Source organism: Myripristis murdjan, chromosome 22, assembly GCF_902150065.1.
Source record: "Myripristis murdjan chromosome 22, fMyrMur1.1, whole genome shotgun sequence".
Classification (NCBI taxonomy): Eukaryota; Metazoa; Chordata; class Actinopteri; order Holocentriformes; family Holocentridae; genus Myripristis; species Myripristis murdjan.
In genome coordinates this window covers 16881605-16901221 of record NC_044001.1, presented here as the reverse complement: position 1 = coordinate 16901221, position 19617 = coordinate 16881605, and the positions used below count along the sequence as shown (strand labels likewise).

Below are 19617 nucleotides of genomic sequence, written 5' to 3'. Positions count from 1 at the left end.
AGACTTGCAGAGGTTAAACAACTGAGGATGTATTTCTGTCTGAAATGATCTGCACTGAGACAGTACAGTTCCTGGGCAGATGGTGTTTAAAAATGAAATCTTTAATTTCCAATGCAAATTAATTTTTCCTCCTAGTCTTCAGTGTAACAAATGGCTTACACGCCTCTGTTCAAACAAAAGTTGGCAATCTATTCATTTCACAATTTAGCAATTAGATGAGTTATTCAAATTGTTGTATTCAAGTCATTAAACCCTACTAATCAGATGTGACTCAGCTTAATGTGGGCTTTGTTCTTAGTAGTTTGCTTCGACAAGGACTTTTGATTAAACCTTTTCCCCAAAAGTCTTAGCTGATGTTTGTAACCTCAAAAACTCATTCAGTCAATATTCATCACCAAGTCTGGTTGTGTAGAGCTTAAAAAGGAGAAATGACACACTGTATTTGATAGTGCAGGGAAAAAACGTTTTAATCATTGATCACTATTGAAATCACATGGCTATTATCTACACGATTGTGATATATTTTAACGCTGCATTATACAAAATGAAAATCTGTAAAGAACACCCCGATCCACCCCCAAGACATACGCAGGGAAGAAGGGGAAGTACAACATATTGTGAAATCTCCTCCAAGAGGAGCTACAGGGAAAACATTACATACAATACCACAAACCTTATGCCAAAAAGTGTACAATATGCACACTTGGGGAAAGTACAAAATTGAAAAGGTGTTTCATTGCTGAGGATCTACGCAAATTAGACAAATTGTAAAATTCTTTTTTAAATGGCTGTGTTAAGGTATAAATAACTTTTTGGGTACAGATCCATGAATTAACATCTTCACAAGAAGAAACTAAGCTTTTCCTTCCAGGTAATGCCAAGGTAGGGTAGGAAGTCTGAGGGTGTAGGGGTCCTCAAGAGTTCATTGTTCTCACCTCCATACGCCTATCAAAACGTTTTGAAAAGGTTGTTTCTTCAAACCTTTTATCTAGAGACAATACAGTGGGGTTTCATATCTCACAGCAGAGCAGGCCACAAGATACCTTTTGTCTGTGAGGGAGAAGAGATACAGGTTGAATCCTCCAATGTAAGCTCACGTCGGTAGGCTAGTTGATTCACTGGTTGTTTTTAGCTTTGGCGTGTGTGAGGATGTGAGACTTGAGGTTGGTTGACTGGGCAAACTTCTTGTTGCAGCCGTCAAATGGGCAAACATAGGGGCGGTCTCCAGTGTGAATACGCACATGTGTGCGCAGGTTAAAGTCCAGAGAGAACCGCTTGCCACAGCCCTCAAATGTACACTGCAGACAAAAAGACAAAGAATCAAACCACAGCTCGTCTCGGCTCAGCTTACAGCTTACAACAATAGCTTGGCTTTTTCCCATAAATTACAGAGTTCTTAGTAGGGATGTTTTCTCTTTCTACTACTCAACCACTGGTGAATTATACAGCCTTTTCCTGATGAATGTAAATAATTGTGGCTTGTAAAGAGCAAAAGAACTCACTTGGAAAGGTTTCTCTCCTGTGTGTACGAGTTGATGCCTCTTAAGCTTTGAGCTCTCCACAAAGGCTTTGCCGCACTCTGCACAGACATGCACCCGAGGCCCATGGGTATGCAAGTGCTTCCTCATTGCCGAGTTGTCCCTGAACATCTTAGTGCATCCCTGAGAGAGGTAAACAAGGTCAAACTAATCACAGGGGACACAATCACTTAACACTGTGGTCCTCTTTTGAATATTATAGCAACTGAATTCAACCACATCAGACATGATATGATTTCTTAAAAGCAATGTAAAATACATATAACAGCCAAGTATCAGCAACTATGTCAACAAGATACAGACATACATAACAGAGGAAGCTGCTATTCAACTACTTTAATAATATTTTACAAACAGTGTTGCATATATCAAAAGTAAGACTTGAGATCCCTTTTGATTCGTAAACCATCTCAGCAGACAGGCTGTTTTGTGGCTGTTGACCACCTACACCATCATATCACAAAAGTTAAATAAAACAGAACACTGCACTCACTTTGTGTGGACAGGCTATCGTCCTGGGAGCGTCATCCTCTTTTACCTTCCTTGGCTTCATTCTACAATGAAAACACATGAGTTGTCACATTTTAATACAGAATGTCTCCACTTTGAGGAAACCAACCTTTTTGTAACCCTACTTTTTGAATACATATTTTGTAAAACATGGATACAAACAGGGTGTATAGTTCCCTGTAGTATGGTTTTGGTGAACAGATAAGGCAATGCAGTGGGTGGCTGCATCTTTAAACACAATACAACCTTCACAGTGTGACTTCCATTTTTCCCCCCTCCTTTCTCACTGCTCTATTTTTAGTATTTTTTTCTTTTATTTGTCAAGCACGTTGGAAGTTGTGCTCTGAATATTGCCACATGAATTCATTTTGATGTTACTGTGTTATGATGACCCATTAAATCTGACGAGGTATCATGAGGCCTGAAGCTGCGACTCACCGTGCAAACTCTGCTAGCTGTTTGGGGTCTGACAGGTCGATGCCCGGGATGCCTCCTGGAGGAAGCTTCTTCCCTGTCATGTACTCAGAGTAATCTGGAGGGGAGTTCTCCCCAATGATCTGCTCCTCATGGTCGATGTCCTTCTTGTCATCTGAACGACAGACAGAGAGCTTTTATGAGGAGACATCTGGAGAGGGTGTGACTCAAACCATTCAACACTAAGTGGAACAATACTGCTGATTACTGCACTTGATTGTTATTCATCTCCTAATAAATAAACCATGATCAAATACATCTCTAGAGCTGAGATTAGGTCTGCTGATACTGGGATGATCAGAGATACAGACATACCGAGTAAACAAACCTGTTTTTATTTTAAAAATTAGGCCAACTCATTTGACTGCATGCTTCACAAAAACCTCTTCTTTCATTCCCCAGCTGTTTAACTGAAGGCAAAGCAAATTGGACCCTGGCCACTTTCACTGTTTACCAGCATTTTTTTCTTGCATAAAAAGCAAACATCTTACATGATAAAACTGTAAAAATATCACCAGTTGACCCTATAAAGCAGTTCAGCTGGTCCATTTATCATGCTAAGCTGGCACGTCACACACTATAACTCAGTGGGGTTATGTTGGTCCAAAGCTAAACATCTCAGTAAGCCAGTTCTGTCGGAAATATTCTAAATACGAGCTTATCGTGCACGAAGGAGCTGCCAATGTTGTTAATGCGACCAGGAAAGTCTGGATTTTCTATGATACCGAAATTACCAAGATGTGACGTTAAAGGCACGAAGAGCACGGAAGCCCTATCCACAGCTGATGGTAATACATGTTAAGTTGTCAAGGCACATAATTCGTGTCGCTGCGTGGATACGCCTATTTCAGCCATCGTTTAATCTTTGGATGCCATAAATTATCCTGCACAGTTAACTTAGTATCCTTGTTGTAAAGACAACTGAAAAATACATTAACCCCGAAGCTTAGCCTACCACTAATACTACATCGCGGTATGTTGTGTATATGCTCACACAACTTGTAACTAATTTAATTAAATCAAATGCTTGCTACACAACACCAGTGGCCAAATAAAAACTTTTGCAAGGACCCATCTCGCTGTGACTTTTTAAGAGCAGCAGTAATCGGCTGCGTGGTGAGTGTTGTTTACTGCTCTCCACTAGGAAGTAGGAGCTCAGGAGCAGTACTTGAAGGCAGCACCTCCCCCAGCCCGAGTAGCACTCATTGCTGCTGCTGCTAAACTGCGCCACAGCGGCCTAGCAGCAGCCAGCAGCACAACACCCGCTCCCACTCTCGCCGCCATCTTCCTCGGCCAAATAAACGCCATTTTTTCGGGCCGCCATACTTTCTACACCGGGAAAATATGGCGGCGCCCATCGACACATAAAACATGGCTTCCCATAAAAACAAAAACATTTCAAAACGAGTTTAAGTGGGTTCTGGCTCGGAAACAGTTCCAAGTTTCGTGGCGGACGCGGCTCCCACCGGGCCCAGTCACAGGGCACACACACGGAGAACAATGCAAGAGGCCAGCTTGCAGGAATTCACTCAAGACGCTGAACTTACCCGATGCCCACATCGTAACTGAAAACTCCCCTTCCAAAGTCTTTATCTGGACCTGCTTCTGCTCCCATTTTCGTCCCATCTCCGTGCCGGCCAAGTAGCTCTTTTTGCCCGCTTTCTTGCCGCTTCCACCTTTCTTCATGCGCCCTGCCGACGAGCTTTTCCCGGCCACAGTAACCAGAGTCTGTTCGATATAGTCCTCCTCCACGGCGGGGACGGGGATGAGGATTTGGTCCTCGAAACCATCGTCTGTATGCAGTTCTGAGTCATCCTCACCCACCACTTCTTCCCTGGTCTGCACCAAAATGACCTCCTGGTGATGGTGAATCGAGTGAGGATCGTCTGTGTCAAGAGGCTGTAAGGCGATCATAGGCTGATGTTCATCGTCGTCTCCAACAACTGTTGTCTCGATTGTCTCTACTTCAATTTCGTGAAGTTCCACTATTTCGGCTGGCATCTCCGACCCATCCGCTTCTATGTACAGGGTATCACCCGATGCCATGTTGAAATTATATTCCTCCCACTTCAGTATTTATTTTTAATCTTGCTCTCCTTCCTCTCCACTTTGCCTTCCTCCTCCTTCTCCGACAACACAACTCTACACTGTTGTACTCTCGTCGCCACAATGCTGTAGTTATAAACTCTCGCGTGATTTGGCTCGGGCAAGTCATGTTACAGTATGTATGAATTAAAAGCATGCACAACAAAAAGAGTTTGTTGACTTATTATTTATTTATTTATTTATTTATTTGTGTGTTTTTTTTTTTTTTAATTTATTATTTTACATCGTAGATTAGGGTTATCAAGATGTAGCCATCAGTTGTTTACTTTAATCATGCCACAAATGAAATAAAAAATAGCCTATATATGTCACATGTAAATGTGACATAAATGCTTAAGAACAGCCCAAACTGATTCTAGGCCATATGGCATACACTTTGGACGCAGCAAATACATGGTTCTCTCTCTCTTTGAACTGTTCACTTACGGTATGTCTTCACTGGCTGATCACTTTCAAATACATTTTAGACACGTTATGATAAAAACGGAGATAGAGCTGCTGCAAATGAGGATGTACATATGAACCAAGAAATGATTTCCAATTTTTGAGCTGGGTTAATTATTTGTGCTAATGTGAGAGAAAATCTGATGTCTGTGATCATCATGAGAACTGTGTGTATGTATGTGTGTGTGTGTGTGGCGAGAGGCATTTACATAACCTATATATGTCAAACAAACATCCCCATGGAATATATTGTTGAATACTTATAATATTCTCAATGGTACTTTCCTCTTTCTTTGTCATGCAACTTTTCTTCCATAATAAAACGCATTATAAGCTGATATTCTTCCCATTCTGTGAGTGAATTATGCAGCTGGACTACATGCAAGAGGAGTTGCGTAAATTTCAGCAGGTGTAAAGACAGTTCTGCTGCTCCCTCCCTCCCCATGGGAGGAGCGTCTGATCACACCTTACACCTTTAGCAGTGGGTGTGCCCCGAAACTGTGAAGGTTGGATGACACACGTAACGAGCCAGTCGCCTCATACACAGCAAACCTGCGAGAATAATCATGGGGAAGACAGGTGGACGAGGGGACTTTGAATGGGTGTACACTGACCAGCCTCACACCTCCAGAAGGAAAGAAATCCTGGGTAAGAAGCGCCTGAACATGGAGAGATTAATCACCTCTTATCAACCTGCTGGGCAGAGTTTCTTGTAATTTGAATGGAAAAAGTTGAAGTGGGCTTCTTTCCTCCTGACCATAGCCTAGTTATTTAAGTCGTAGCCGGTAAAACCTGTTTACTAACTCTTGCTCAACGAGTCATCAGCCCAAGATGCATGGTAGATGCTGTGTGTGTGTGTGTGTGTGTGTGTGTGTGTGTGTGTGTGTGTGTGTGTGTGTGTGTGTGTGTGAGTAGCTCATATCTGTCGTGCTCTCTGCTCATTATAATCTAATTCCTGGCTAAATCACTGAGATAGTGACGACAGAGATCCAGTAGGCATTTGAATCATTTTAAAGTTCAAGTAGTAACACCCTAGTAGCCTAAAACGCCCTAGTTCTCTATTTAAAAGTGCACGCAGGTGAAGGTATTTAATTATCAGCGTCGCACATGATTATCTCATTAGATAGAAGCGCACATGATATATTCCAGTATTTTGAGCTGACCTTGTTTCCTGTAACTTCCTCTTACAGTGCCCCCCAGTGCTGCCTCTCACTGCTGGCTCTAACTTTGCCTTATTTTCATGTCACTTTGCAATCATTGGGACTCTTCTCAACAAACAAGGGAGTGTAGATATGTTTAAATCGATGAAATTCGCTCACTTACTCTCCTCCCCTGGTGTGCATTCCTCTGCTGTAATGGTAGAAGAGGCAGGATATTACAAAAAAACATGACTATGAAAGGCATGTGATCCCACAATCATATCTTGTGATTTTCTTTTGCAAATCATAATAAGATGACTAAAAGTAGCCTTAAAAAATACCACATGATGCATTAAATTCTATTAAATGATTACACAGATGGGTTGACTGCAAACCTGTCTACTTCTCTTTTCTTCTGACTTGTGGAACAATGACGGCATATTTATGGCAGGTGCAGTTGACAATGCCTCTGGGCTTGCTAGGTAACAAGACACATTCTGTACTCAAGGCAAGCAAACAGACAATGCCGTGCATGGCAGGGGGATGAAAGGCCTTTGTGGAAGTCAGGAGGATCAGGGAGGGAAGAAAGCATTACAGAATGTTTACTGCTATGAAGAGCATTTGTCTGAATTTTGTTAACACTTTTTGATGAACATTGTTTTATCATCTCATCATTTGAAATCAAGTATGTTCAATCTACATCAGGAGAAAAAAAAGCCATCTTTCGATATCTGATGCTGATTTTGTTTCAGTGAATTCCAATTTAGGCCTAAGGTAATCTAAAACGCTTGATATTTATTTGAACCCTTGGCTTGACCATCAGTCACCTGATTGCTTTGGTTTAAAGGAAGCATCTAGAAGGTGATGGGTTGTTTGACACCACTTGACCCATAAATTATTAAAAGCTTTTGTTCGTATTGTCCCCTTGTGTGCCAAGGAGAGAGGAAAACTGTATCAGCGCATGACGGGTGTGAATTTCACTGGCCACTGTGCCTCACTTCATTTACATCATCACAAGATGTTTGATTGATTGCTGGCATTGAGAGTTGAATTGCTTATTATGTGACGAGCTTCTCTGAGGTCTGGGTTTCATTTCACATCATAAACTGTATACAGTCTCTCCGGCACAAAGGCAATCCATACCGGACATCACAGTAGTTTAATTTTTACATGGACAAAGTGGCAAAGCGTGTGACTGCATTGTATGTTCAGCAGGGTGGTTTTAAACAGCTTCCTTTTATGATGCCTGGTTACTGATTTAACTTTATGCCCTGCGTGTGGGCTGATGGCCATCACTGAAGAACCATGGACTATAAAAGACAGTTTTAAATGGCAAGGGTGGAAAATAACTAAAATCATACTATTTATGTACCAAAGCTTATTTGGCAACTATATGTTGAATTATTGATGGATTTGTCTTTTCACATGATAACACTAGTGGAGCACTAGAGAATTCCTTCTTCCTTCGTTCTGGCTAAATGTTAACTAAATGAGGAGGGTTTGGCCTGTAGGGTGGAGACATACATACAGCTCTGAAAGCAGGAACTACTGTCCTTTACATTTTTCTTAGCTTGATTTGCATAGAGGCATTACACAAATGAGGTGAAAGCAAAGAAGCAGACCACATTTGCATGTACAATATCCGGGTAAATCCCTGTTCTCTTTCACTAATGCTGTCTTATTCAAGTGAATCCATTTAATAAATCGAAGGTGTAATAACTCACAAAACGTTAAACCATCATCAGAGATGTTTAACGGACCTCTACTGAAAATTAATGCCAAACGATCTCAGTCAATGAAATAGGATTATCTGTTTCACACTTGCCCTTAATGAGTGCAGTTAATAATTACATGCAATCATTAGTCAGTTAATCAGAAACTTCCATACCAGCATGCACCTCTGTACTTATGAGAGGAATAACTGTATTTATAAATGTCTTTCAGACTAAAGCCAGCTGTTTTAGTAATTAATGCTTATGTTGTTGATGCTTTTTGATGTCCATCCCCTTGTGAGTCGTGCCCCACAGCAACAACACCTCTGCCAATTAAAAGACTTCTGTCAAGAGGGATCTTTCCATGGGAAGGGCTGGTACCACAATACAAAGTCCTTGATTGCGTTCTGTGAGATACAATATATCGCTCTGTGATCTCTCTATTAAGAGACTGCTTGATTTTTGAGAAAATTTTGAAGAAAATCCTCCAAATTTGCCGAGTTGTATCCAATTCAGATACCTTCTTCATTTCCACATTCAGATAGCCTAAAACCTATGCAAGTCATTAATATGTCTTCATGCTTCCTCTCTATCTCGTCCACCTCTGTTATTACTACCACATTTCTCATTTCATTGTTTTCCTACTATCTTCCTCTCTTAAACTGGGCCGACCTTTTGTCTTTTCCCTCTACACCTTTCTTCCCCTCTGCATCTCATGCTCCCTTTCATTCTTTGTCTCTAACCTTGTCCCTCTATTCTCATTCTCCTCCTCTATCTACCTGCCTCTCTCCTCAGCCAAGTATCCAGAGATTAAGTCCCTCATGGGTCCGGACCCCCAGCTGAAGTGGGTGGTATCTGGCATGGTCATCACCCAACTTGTGGCCTGCTACATGGTCCACACCCTCTCCTGGAAGTGGATTTTCTTCTGGGCGTACGCCTTTGGTGGCTGCATCAACCACTCCTTGACCCTTGCGATTCACGACATCTCTCACAACGTGGCCTTTGGCAACAAACTGGCCAAGTGGAACCGCTGGTTTGCCATGTGGGCCAATGTGCCCATCGGACTGCCTTACTCTGCCTCCTTTAAGAAATACCACATTGACCACCACCGGTATCTGGGAGGCGACAAACTAGATGTTGATATCCCTACCGACATTGAGGGATGGTTCTTCTGCACCCCGACCAGGAAGGTCCTCTGGCTCTTCCTGCAGCCCTTTTTCTATGCCCTGCGCCCCTTGGTGGTCAATCCCAAACCAGTCTGTCAGCTGGAGATCCAAAACGCAATGGTTCAGCTCATAGCAGACCTCATTATCTACTATCTATGGGGGCTGAAGCCTATTGTTTACCTCATTGCGGGATCTGTCCTGTGTATGGGACTACACCCTATCTCTGGACATTTCATAGCTGAGCATTACATGTTTCTGAAGGGACACGAGACCTATTCTTACTATGGACCGCTGAACTGGATCACATTCAATGTTGGGTATCACATGGAGCATCATGACTTCCCGAGTATACCTGGCAGTAAACTACCTCAGGTGAGAAAAGAGAGGACTGTGTTGCACTTAAAAATCACCATTTCTTTTGTGGCTCCTTGAAACTCAAACCCTCTCACTGTGGTGAAAGCCAAGCACCGCTGCTTTGTAAATCATTCAAGTCCAAATATCTTTTCAGACTCTATTGTTAGTTGATTGGTTGAGAAACAAGAGTGTTAGAAAATTTACATCACCACCAGGCCTTTTCAGATAAGACAGGCTGCTTTTATCTGTTGGAGCCCAAACAAAGAACTATACGCAAATGCTACACATCAAATTTTTTCTATCAACTGCAAATATTTATCTGAAAGACCAGGCTTTGTAATTGATTAACTGCAGCCTCTAGAGTACCACTAGAGAATGACAGATGAGGTTTTGTAAGAACTTACACCCTCTGTTCTGAGATGTTTGCTAACATGAAGTAATTTTTTTTTTTTTTTTTAACTTTTAGGTTAGGTCTGTTTTACATACCACTATGACTGAAAATGGCATCACCTATTTTTGAACTATTACAAGATGAATTTAAACTAACACTTTTTTTTTTTCTAAATATCAATTTCATTGTTTTGGAATGAAACTCAAATGGTTGTCCTATGGCAGCAGTTCATTAATGTCGCTATCTATATCCAGCAGTGTCAATTACAGCTCAAGTAATGTGAGTGATTGAAATGACAAATGTATACAGTTTAATGTTATGTATTTTTTCTTTGGTGCTCACACTAATTTTGGCCTTTCATCTTTCTAGGTCAAGCAAATTGCAGCCGAGTATTATGACTCCCTGCCTCAACACACGTCCTGGACGCGGGTATTATGGGACTTTGTGTTTGACGACAGCATCGGTCCCTATGCCCGAATCAAAAGGGAATACAAGCTGGTCAAGCAGGAATAGGTCTGTGACTGACTCCATCAGTCTATGGACCACCACTGAATGTCAGAATATTTTCGAGTTTAAAAGTTTTTTTCCCCCCATGTGATGTGAGTGCTCATCACTGTATGTCAACTTAAAAGCATACACCACATCCTGTGCTTGAATTGATATATGGCGAATGAATGTGCAGATTACAATTGCATAAATGCAGAGGATTAATGGACAGTTCAAGGAAATGACAAAGCATTTAGAGGGTTTCTGGAAAGCATCCTCAATCTAATTATTAATGTCTCTTATTCTTGCTTTAAGCCGTTAACTTATGGCTGTGCTTTGTAATAAGGTGATGACATTTCTTTGTTTTTGACTGTGCAATGTTTATCGGCAATTAGACACAACATATAGTGTTTTTCATTTTTAGATACCATGAAAATTTTACTTGTATAGGGTGATAGTCACACACATTATCATAAGTTTGTACTGAGACTTCACTGCCTCTATAGAGCTTATTTGCCGCTGATCACCTCCCAGAAAAGCAAGACACTTTTTAAGTCAGGCTTCTGTAAGGACAGACGGATCAGAGTCAAGGGACCCACAAAGCCTCTCAGATGCCTTCAGGTGGTAAATTATATTTCATCATTTTGAGTTGAGTGCTGAGATGGAAATGAGCATTGAAACTTACCATCTGTAAGAAGAGCCTTTTCTTCAGTGACGCCTCTTTCTGCTTCTGTTTGCACCGTCACATTGATGTAAACTGTTTGTCTATATTCACCTTCATCTGTGTAGTGACTGAGGCAAGATAATTATTGTTTCTATAAATAATGTAACTGTATGAAAACAGAGTAAAGGATCTTTATAAGAACAAACTTCTACAAGAAATCGGCGATGATTAATTTGCCGTCTCGTCAGTTTTTGATAACTGGAGATCTTCTGATGTACATTTCTCTTTTGATTCAATGCAATTTTTAAAAAAAATGCATTACAGGTAAAACTTGGCTAAATGTTCCACACACAGCAAAACACAGGGGAATCTTGTCGTCTGGGACGCCAGGTGAGAACAAAACACAGCAGAGCGTTGTGCAGATGGTTGACAGGTCTATTGTTTTGTTTGAATGAGTTTACTTTCAGCTTTCAGATCAGAACTTGGTCGAGAGCAGACAGAATGGATAGAATGCAACAACCAATATTCAACCAAATCCTCCCTGCAAAGAAACATTTAGCTATCACCACATACCATAACTTTCCTGCACATTTTTTTTACTCATGTAAGGTTTGCATGTTGCCAGAGTAACCCATTGTATTTTCACACAGCTACCACTTTCAGCTTTTTCATGAATAGAAAAGGGAATCTTCATGGAAACAAACCACTATAATAAATGTACCACCGTTTGTATTCATATATATATATATATATTTTTCTTTTAAAACCAAATGAAAAAACTAATTGATAGATGGGGTTTCATGCATACTTGGGAATTCACAAAGCATAGGATGACTAATAGTTACGACTACATTGTTTTATATCTAGGCAAAACCAGGTGGCACATTTACAGTTATCGGCCTGTTTTGTGAACGATCCCCAAGTTCCCGTGGTCTTACACATCTGAGCAGGTGGAGAAACACCTTGATCACACTGGAATTGTACAGCAGACTGAGTTATTATGTGTTTTTGACTTTCTTGATTACTTGTAAAAAAAAAAAAAAAAAAAATTGACTGCTCCTTTGTTTTCCATTATGCTTTGGATGAGGAGGACAGGGGTCATTTGAGCAGCTAATTGTGGTTCAAACATTAATTAGCTCTACGTTGTCCAATGTCTCTGGAGGAAAAAGCAAGTTACACACACAACGCCAGTATGAACAAGGCCATAAGAAACCTTTTTTTTCTTTTTTCTTTTTTAAATAACCCAGTGGAGGGCAGGTGAGTCTGCAGCACCATTTTTGCCCATATTGTGCTTGTTATCATCAAATCACCTAGGGATAAACTAAACAAAAATAACAATAGAAAATATAAAAGGCTGACATAAATGGTGTGCAAGTTTCCGTTCTCCTTCTATAATATCAATAAAATACTCATTGTCATCAACAGCATCATCATTATCACCACAGTTTTTAAATAATAAAACAGTAAAAACTTAGAAAACGAAAATATTTCCTTTTTAAGACTTGGACTTGAACAGAGAACAAAGAGTTGCAACACTGGGCTGACTGAGTCTCTAGGTGCACAGAGAGGACCACAACACCAAACTCAGCACGAGTGTTCATCCGTTTCTAGATTCATCTTTTTTTTTTTTTTTTTTTTTTTTTTGAAATCAACATCTACACTTTTACATCCTCTGTTCAGTTTAACAGTCTTTCCTTCTTCCTTCCTACTTCCTGGCTTCTTTCTTCTCTACTTTTCTGTTTCTTCCTTCCCGTTTTGCTGTCCAGCAGACTCAAAATGTTGGCACAACATCTCTGCAACTTGCATCATGGCAACCTGAGGTCACAGAAACATTGAGAGAACATTCCCTGGTCCTCATGTCTGTGCATCTGCATGTCCATCCTCCTCCAGCTCCTCCCCTTGCTCTCCTCCTCCTGTTGTTGCTCGGATGAGATTAAGATGTACTGATTCTGCCGATTTCTTGTCTGATTGCTGCATGAGAGAGGAACGAGTTGAATGAAAGAATGAAAGCTGCTTCTACTAGGTTCATTTAGAACAAAAAAAAAAATCACCATGAATTAGCATGGAAATCAACAAGCTTGGACTTAATAGAAAAAGCAAGGAAGATGTATTGTATAGCGCATTTTATTCACAATGGCAATTCAAAGTGCTCTACACAGACATTAAAAAAAAAAAAGACTGGCTACTGAAATGAAAAGGTAGCAGCTCTTACCATTAATGATCTCATCTTTCACCTTATGCAATTCACGTACAACTTCATCCAAAATTTCCTGCAGAACAAGACCAACCTACAATGTTAGTTCCTTTTCCAACACCAGCTGGGTGTGTACAAACCCTGCATGATTTGTCCAGCACTGACTTGTTTACTGAAGCTGCTTAACAAAACAAGTAAGGCACCGGAGAGCTGTGGCAAGCCTACCAACCTGTTTCATCCTGTCAAATTCTGTGTCTGCATCACTGGTGCTGCCAATGGGTCTCACTCTGCAAAATGAGAATGAATTAGTAACTGACTATAACAAGAGGTGAGTAATTTTGCTGCAGGTGAGCATAATATACAGTATATCTAAGTGTTGCTGACTGTTAATAAAAAACTTTGCTCTAGTGGAAAAAAATGAGGCCACTGAAAAGTATTTTTGTGGCTCAGATTCTGGTTCTTGCATCATTATCTCATTTCCACTTCCCATCCTCATTCCTGTGCAACATATGATGTGATTTATCCCTAAATCATTATTGTCAATGCTGGAGACTGCCTTATCGTATTCTATATTCAGATATATATATTTTCCATGTTCACGTTACAGACCTGGACACAAGTGAGGACTTGTCTGCAGAGTTAGATCGTTCCCATGGCTTCTTCACAGCATCTAGTCAGGGGCAAGGTATAAATGTAATATGATAATTATAATACCACACTAGTCCGAATTACAAGAGTACAATACAGTGCAGAGGAATTCATACTTTGATGCGACCTATATTTTGGAACTAAGAGAGGCGCTCCTGAACATTATTCTGGAGGTGCCTCTGTACCTGTTGAGTTCTGCTGGCCCCGCCCACTGGAGTCGTCCTGTAGGAGAGACGATGGATGAAAAAAAAAAATCAATCGGCAAATCTTAAAAAAATGTTGTTGTTTCATAACTAAAAGCTGAATGTTTCATTTTAAACACAGAGAAGAGCCAGTAATATCAGTTGCATGCATAAGGCACAAGACTTACTTCATCAGGTTTCTCTGAAGCTTTCCGTCTATGAGAGCAGGAATTGAAGACATGAGGTGACGGTGAGATACACACACACACACACACACACACACACACAGACACAATTACATAACTGATGGTGGAAACAGGGTATAACTAGCCCAAGAAGAGCTAATTTCCTTCTTGAGACCAGTGTTTACTGCAAGGAAATGATAACCAGGGAGACTAAATGAATGTGTCAAATAATATGTTATGGGATGGCCAGGAGCGAAGGTCTTTATTTCCCTGTTTTCACGCTCTTTAGGTTTGTTTTTCTGCAGGGGGTTGGTGTGTAGCTGGTTTACCTGCGGGCTAGCAGGGCGTTCATCTCCTGCATCAGTCCCTCCCCGCCACCACCGCTGCCACCACTGGACCTGTTGGAGTCACATTTTCCACCGGGCGGACTGCTCTCATCCTGAGGATCACATAAACCCAGAGATGGGTTTCAGTTCTCAGCTGTATTACTGAATATGTATATTACCGAAGTATTGTGGTGCTACAGAGGCGCCCTGGCCTACAAACTGTATTCTCCAGATGTTTATTTGGTACAGACCCTGGCAAAAACCACATTGTCATTATCGTTACATAGTTATCAGTAGAAATGAAAATTATTATTATTATTATTATTATTTTGGCATTTCTGCTTTACTTGATCACGATACAGGAAAGGCAGGGAAGAGGGGAATCACATGAAGCAAAAATGACTTGGTTCGTAATCAAACCCGGGTCACTGTGCTAAGGCCTTAGACTTGAATGAAATGAAAATTATAAAGCAAAAATTTTGTATTCATAACATTCATTGAAGAGCAAGGGGACTGAAGGATTCAAGCTACACCTCCTGAAGTTCAATCGACCAGCGACGCTCACCCTCTGCACTTTACGTAGTTTTGCTCCAGCCAGTGCAGCAGCCAATCCTGAGGGTTGGTGCTGAATCCCGGGCGGGCCCCCAGGGGGCCCTCCACCGGCAGGCAGTGGAGGGGGCATGGGTGGGGGCACTGCCATTGGGGGTGGGGGTCCCGGTGGAGGTGGTGGTGCTGGAGGCCCAGACATGGGTGCTGGGGCTGGAGCTGCGGGCGGGGCCACAGATAGCATAGAGGATGGGTGACCTGCAGACACAGGGGGGCCTGTGGGAGGTCAGAATTAAGAAATTAGGTTAATGGCTAAATAAATGGTTAATTAATTTTATTGACCTTTTTGCCCATGGTGCATTAGCTGAGCACCCATACACTTTAGAAAACTGCCCCGCACAAAGAGAGTCTACGTGTCGGCCACTGGGCAGCCCTACTGGAACAGATGAAAGCTATCTGGTTTAGCTCAAGGGCACCCGAGGGCACATTTATATGAAGAGTGGTTAATTGACTGGTTAATTGGTTAATTGGCTAATAACAAATGGTGGGTTAATTGGTTAAAGGAGTTAAGTGTAGGTTTTGTCATTGTTTTAGAGGGGATGATGTACTGTATGCATATAAGGCAAATGCTTTTCTCCTTGCATAGCATGATGGGTGAGGTGTAGGTACTAGAGCAATAGTCAAAACACTAATGCCAGCGTGTGCATGCGTGTGCATGCTTTCACACATGCACACAGACACACATACTCACATACACACACGCACACACACAAACATCCCTCTGCTGAGAGACTCCCTCCTCCTCTCTCCTCCTCATACTTACTGCTGCTAGCCATGGGGGCCTGCTGGGGGACGGGGGAGGGGCTCTTCTTGGGTGAGCCCCCGTCAGACACGGCAGTGTAAGAGGGGGGCGAGGAAGAGGAGGAGGAGGAGGGGGGCTGGGCCTGCTGGTGGTACACCTGCTGCTGTTGTTGCTGCTGCTGTTGCTGTTGCTGAGGGTGGAAGGTGGATGGGTACTGGGGCAGGCTGGGGGCGGGGCCTGGGGCTGTTTGGCCTGTCAGAGGAGGCAGGGGGATGGCTTCGCAGTACTGCGGGGTCATTGGCAGATGCTGAGAGTGAGGAGAGTAGTAGTCCTCTGGCTGGCCGTTGGAGTGAGGGTGGGGCTGGTGCTGGGGGTAGTGGTGAGGGGCCGTCACCATGCCTGCGTCTAGGGGAGGGGGCTTCGACCTGGAGCTCAGGGGCGGCAGGGGGAGAGCCACCGGGAGGACAGGCTGCGGGGGCAAGCCCTGCTTCACGGGCATAGCCATCATGACTGGAGGGGAGGAGGAGGGGGGCACTTGGGCATACATATGAGCCATATGGGAGGCAGACCAGGTGCCGTGTTTAGGGGGAAGCATGATCTCTTGCTGCTGCTGCTGTTGTTGATTGTGGAGGTGGCGGGCTGCTGTGGGAGGAGACAGGGGGATCTGACGGACCTGTCGGCCCTGGGTGGTCACTCCTGTCTGGACTGGGGAAAAAGCTGAGGCCAGGGAAGTGGAGAGCTGAGAGGAGAGCTGGGCTTTGTCCCTAGCAGCAACAGCCTCTCTCTCCTGGGCAGGAGAGGAGGAGATGGAGGAGGGGGGAGAGGAGGAAGCCACACGGACGTAGGAAGGTGGCAGTGTGCTAGCTCTGTACTGTCTGTACTCAGGAGGAGTGTCTGGGTGGGTGGGAGGGGTGGAGACTTTATATTGGAGAGTGGAAACGACTGTGACGGGCAGAGAGAGAAGAGAAGAGAAGAGAAGAGAGGAGAGAGAGAGAGAGAGACAGAGACAGAGAGAAGAGAAACAGGCCGACAGAGAGGAGAGAGAGAGGCAGAGAAGATACAGACGAAGAGGAGGACGAAGGAGGGCGACAAACAAAGGAAAAAAGAAAAAGAGAAAAACGTGAGAAGAATGAAAAGCAACCAACTGAGCAACCGAGCAAGTAAAGATGAGAAATCAGGAGCAATCCAAAACAGAAGCCAATAGCAAATAAGAAAGAATTAAAATATCATAAAAAGAAGCAGCAGAATGCAACATGACTGAGCCATGATCAGAAAGCATATGGCATTTCCCCCCAACAGTAGCTGGAAGAAAAAGAGATGGCAGTAGAGCATGTTGCAGGGACAGAGGGGGTATCGATATTGCCACTGACAGGGACAAAGTGGGATGTTTAAGTCTGCATGTGCATTTTAGGGATAGAACTGGACATTTAAATGTGTGCATAATTAAAAAAAAAAAAAAAAAAAAGCATAAGGGCATACAGACTGGGGAGTAGTGGTTGAAACTAAGGTGGGAAAACACTAACACAAACAAGACCGGGGAAGCCTGTTTACCACTGCTAACTTCTGCATCAGGGTCTGGTATTCTCAGGGAAAACAGAATGTATTGATGAAATCAGCTGTTGACACTGTGAAAACATTGAACCCTGCTCTTCGCCAAACCCAACACTGATAGCATGCCTCATTTAAAAACTAAGGCCGAGCAAATATCAGTGTGGTGCCTGGCAAGGCTGTCTATTGACACCTGGAGTGTGCTGTGAGATTTCGTTGACAGTGTCCTGACATCTGTGACATCTGTTTGTGCAGCTAGGAACGTTGACTATGCAGCGGTCTAACAATTAATGTGAGTGTTCAAAGCAGCAAGTGTGTGATTGTGTGTTTAAGTGTATGCATAACTGGGCGTGGGTGTGTTTGTTTAGGCCTCACCTGATCCTGACGTTCGTCGCTCCCTCTCCTTGTGCGCCTGCATCTGATGTTGCTCCATCATCCTATTAACCAACAGGGACACGCTGAGGACTGGCTGTCACACCACGACACTTTAACTCTGACGTTTTTGTCAGTCCTTCCTGCCTACATCACGTCTAATGTTCAATCTGACTGAAAACACTAACATCAAAGTTTAACAGGCATGGTTACGATGCCCTTTAATTCAGATGTCCAGAGTTTTGTTGGACATGATGGTGCCTCTGAATTAGACCAGATCACAAGTTGCGGGGGCAAATTTCTTCTGTTTGGCCACCAGAGAGGACTACGGTGCCTTTGATTCCTATTGCCATCTAAAAATGTTTCTCTTCTCCACATGAAATGCTCCAAATTGTGGTATTATAATAACACTCCTCCATTTATGTGTTTCTGAGCGTTTAGTTTGTTCTCATGTATGGCGGTGAGAGATTTTCTTACCTCCTCTGTGCCTCGCTGTCCTCTGAGGAGGGCCCATTTTGGCGTTGGACCACTGGGCCTATAAGGCAGATATAAAAAAAAAACATGATCAGTCACATATAAACAGAAGCCAGCACCAAGCCCACACAAGAACCACCCTGCACGCTCCTAATTATGTTCAGAAGCATACTAGACCAATCTGCAGAATATCCTTTTCAGACAAGGAGAATATATCTGTGTAATCCACATACTTTTTCTGTACTGATTGTAAAAATACACTTGGCAAACATTTTCTGTGAAGTGCTGCATACTGGCCACCGTAAGCAGCCGCACAACCGTACATGAGAGAGAAGCAGGAGAGTCTGTACGACCAGATATGACCAAACAACAGAAATAACTCCCAGGTTTCTGACTGACGGCCAGTTAATTCTATAAATTGATGCGGGGTCGGATGGCATGTGTCATCATGTGAGGCGTGGTGCCCCTCTGCCCCCAACACGCCTCCCCTCACTCTAACCTTCCTCCTTCTCCTTATTCCTCTGCTCTTCACCCCATCCAAACTCTTTCTCCCTCTCTCTTGCTCCCTCCTCGTCTTTATTCACCCTCTTCCTCTCAGCACAACAGCGTCTCTTCTTATTCCCCCTTCCTCGCTCGTCCTCTTTTCACTCTTGCAGTTGTTAATGCTCTATCGGCTCTAGCTGTCTTCTATCTGCTCAATGGCTTTCCTATTCAACTTCCCCCGGCACTGTTTTCCCTGAATAGTCACAGCACAGTCAAATGGAAACTCCTGATAATGAGCAGATCTGCTTTTCTTCCTTTTCTCCCCTCCATTTGTCTTCCCTGCATACATCTCCCTGCACCTAGGCCGTTATAATGCTTTTGTTTATTAGATTTGTCTCAGCATAGTATTGCGTTAGTGCATTTTCACTCTGCATCTTGTTACTGTTGTTCGCATTAGATACTGTGTCCATCAAATCACACTGCAGCCTATCCTGAAATGTGTGGGTTCCTTTGCGTCCGCCTGTCTTTCTTCTGTATCGTTTTGCTCATAGTGCAAAACAAGGAAGCAATCAGCTATCAATAATTAAAAAAAAAAAAAAAAAAAAAAAGTTTGTTGAAATTTAATAACTTGTATGGAATAAATTGGAATCAGCACGGTATGTGTTTTGGGGTCAATGAGGAGTTATTGTGAGATTAATTACCATCTGACAAATAGCCCTAAAATTATAATTGCTTTATATCAACCAGCTACTGTAATGAGTGTCGGAACAGAAGCTGGGTTTAATGAAAGAAACAGACCACAACCAGCATTAAAATGAGATACGCTGCCTCTGCCCTGGAGAGCCAACAAGCTGTTTATGCTCTTTTTATAAC

The 19617-nt window shown here is 42.7% G+C and overlaps 3 protein-coding genes across 4 annotated transcripts in view; 1 reads left to right on the top strand and 2 right to left on the bottom strand.

The window, feature by feature from the left end:
• Positions 1-441: 441 nt before the first annotated feature.
• yy1a (YY1 transcription factor a) lies at positions 442-4687 on the bottom strand. Its single transcript, XM_030044230.1, has 5 exons — positions 4070-4687; positions 2487-2637; positions 2032-2092; positions 1503-1661; positions 442-1298 (listed from the first exon to the last, which is right to left on the bottom strand). Exons 1-5 carry the CDS (start codon positions 4566-4568, stop codon positions 1116-1118), a joined length of 1053 nt encoding a protein of 350 aa, XP_029900090.1. The 5' UTR covers positions 4569-4687; the 3' UTR covers positions 442-1115.
• Positions 4688-5552: 865 nt separating this feature from the next.
• Positions 5553-11149, top strand: degs2 (delta(4)-desaturase, sphingolipid 2). The gene is made up of 3 exons (XM_030044363.1): positions 5553-5720; positions 8719-9461; positions 10204-11149. Exons 1-3 carry the CDS (start codon positions 5639-5641, stop codon positions 10345-10347), a joined length of 969 nt encoding a protein of 322 aa, XP_029900223.1. The 5' UTR covers positions 5553-5638; the 3' UTR covers positions 10348-11149.
• A 256-nt stretch (positions 11150-11405) lies between these two features.
• The window catches only part of evla (Enah/Vasp-like a), a 38589-nt gene continuing 30377 nt past the window's right edge, over positions 11406-19617 (bottom strand). Inside the window, exons 4-14 of one of the 2 annotated variants that reach the window (XM_030044362.1) lie at positions 18265-18322; positions 17791-17852; positions 15889-16809; positions 15085-15341; positions 14523-14632; positions 14197-14224; positions 14012-14048; positions 13788-13848; positions 13408-13465; positions 13197-13254; positions 11406-12955 (exon numbers count right to left, since the gene is read on the bottom strand). In XM_030044362.1, the coding sequence (XP_029900222.1) occupies positions 12918-12955; positions 13197-13254; positions 13408-13465; positions 13788-13848; positions 14012-14048; positions 14197-14224; positions 14523-14632; positions 15085-15341; positions 15889-16809; positions 17791-17852; positions 18265-18322 (1688 nt within the window). In that variant the 3' untranslated portion in view covers positions 11406-12917. The remainder of the gene's footprint in view (positions 12956-13196; positions 13255-13407; positions 13466-13787; positions 13849-14011; positions 14049-14196; positions 14225-14522; positions 14633-15084; positions 15342-15888; positions 16810-17790; positions 17853-18264; positions 18323-19617) is intronic. The other variant, XM_030044361.1, reaches the window with a different exon arrangement.

What these genes read in the sequence shown, in the direction of transcription:
- yy1a (XM_030044230.1), bottom strand. Translation starts at nt 4,568, where the DNA reads ATGGCATCGGGTGATACCCTGTACATAGAAGCGGATGGGTCGGAGATG. An exon ending in CGATAGCCTGTCCACACAAA is followed by an intron (nt 1,662 to 2,031) that starts GTGAGTGCAGTG and finishes TACCTCTCTCAG; the next exon opens with GGATGCACTAAGATGTTCAG. An exon ending in CAGGAGAGAAACCTTTCCAA is followed by an intron (nt 1,299 to 1,502) that starts GTGAGTTCTTTT and finishes TTTTGTCTGCAG; the next exon opens with TGTACATTTGAGGGCTGTGG.
- degs2 (XM_030044363.1), top strand. Translation starts at nt 5,639, where the DNA reads ATGGGGAAGACAGGTGGACGAGGGGACTTTGAATGGGTGTACACTGAC. An exon ending in CAGAAGGAAAGAAATCCTGG is followed by an intron (nt 5,721 to 8,718) that starts GTAAGAAGCGCC and finishes CTCTCTCCTCAG; the next exon opens with CCAAGTATCCAGAGATTAAG. An exon ending in CTGGCAGTAAACTACCTCAG is followed by an intron (nt 9,462 to 10,203) that starts GTGAGAAAAGAG and finishes TCATCTTTCTAG; the next exon opens with GTCAAGCAAATTGCAGCCGA.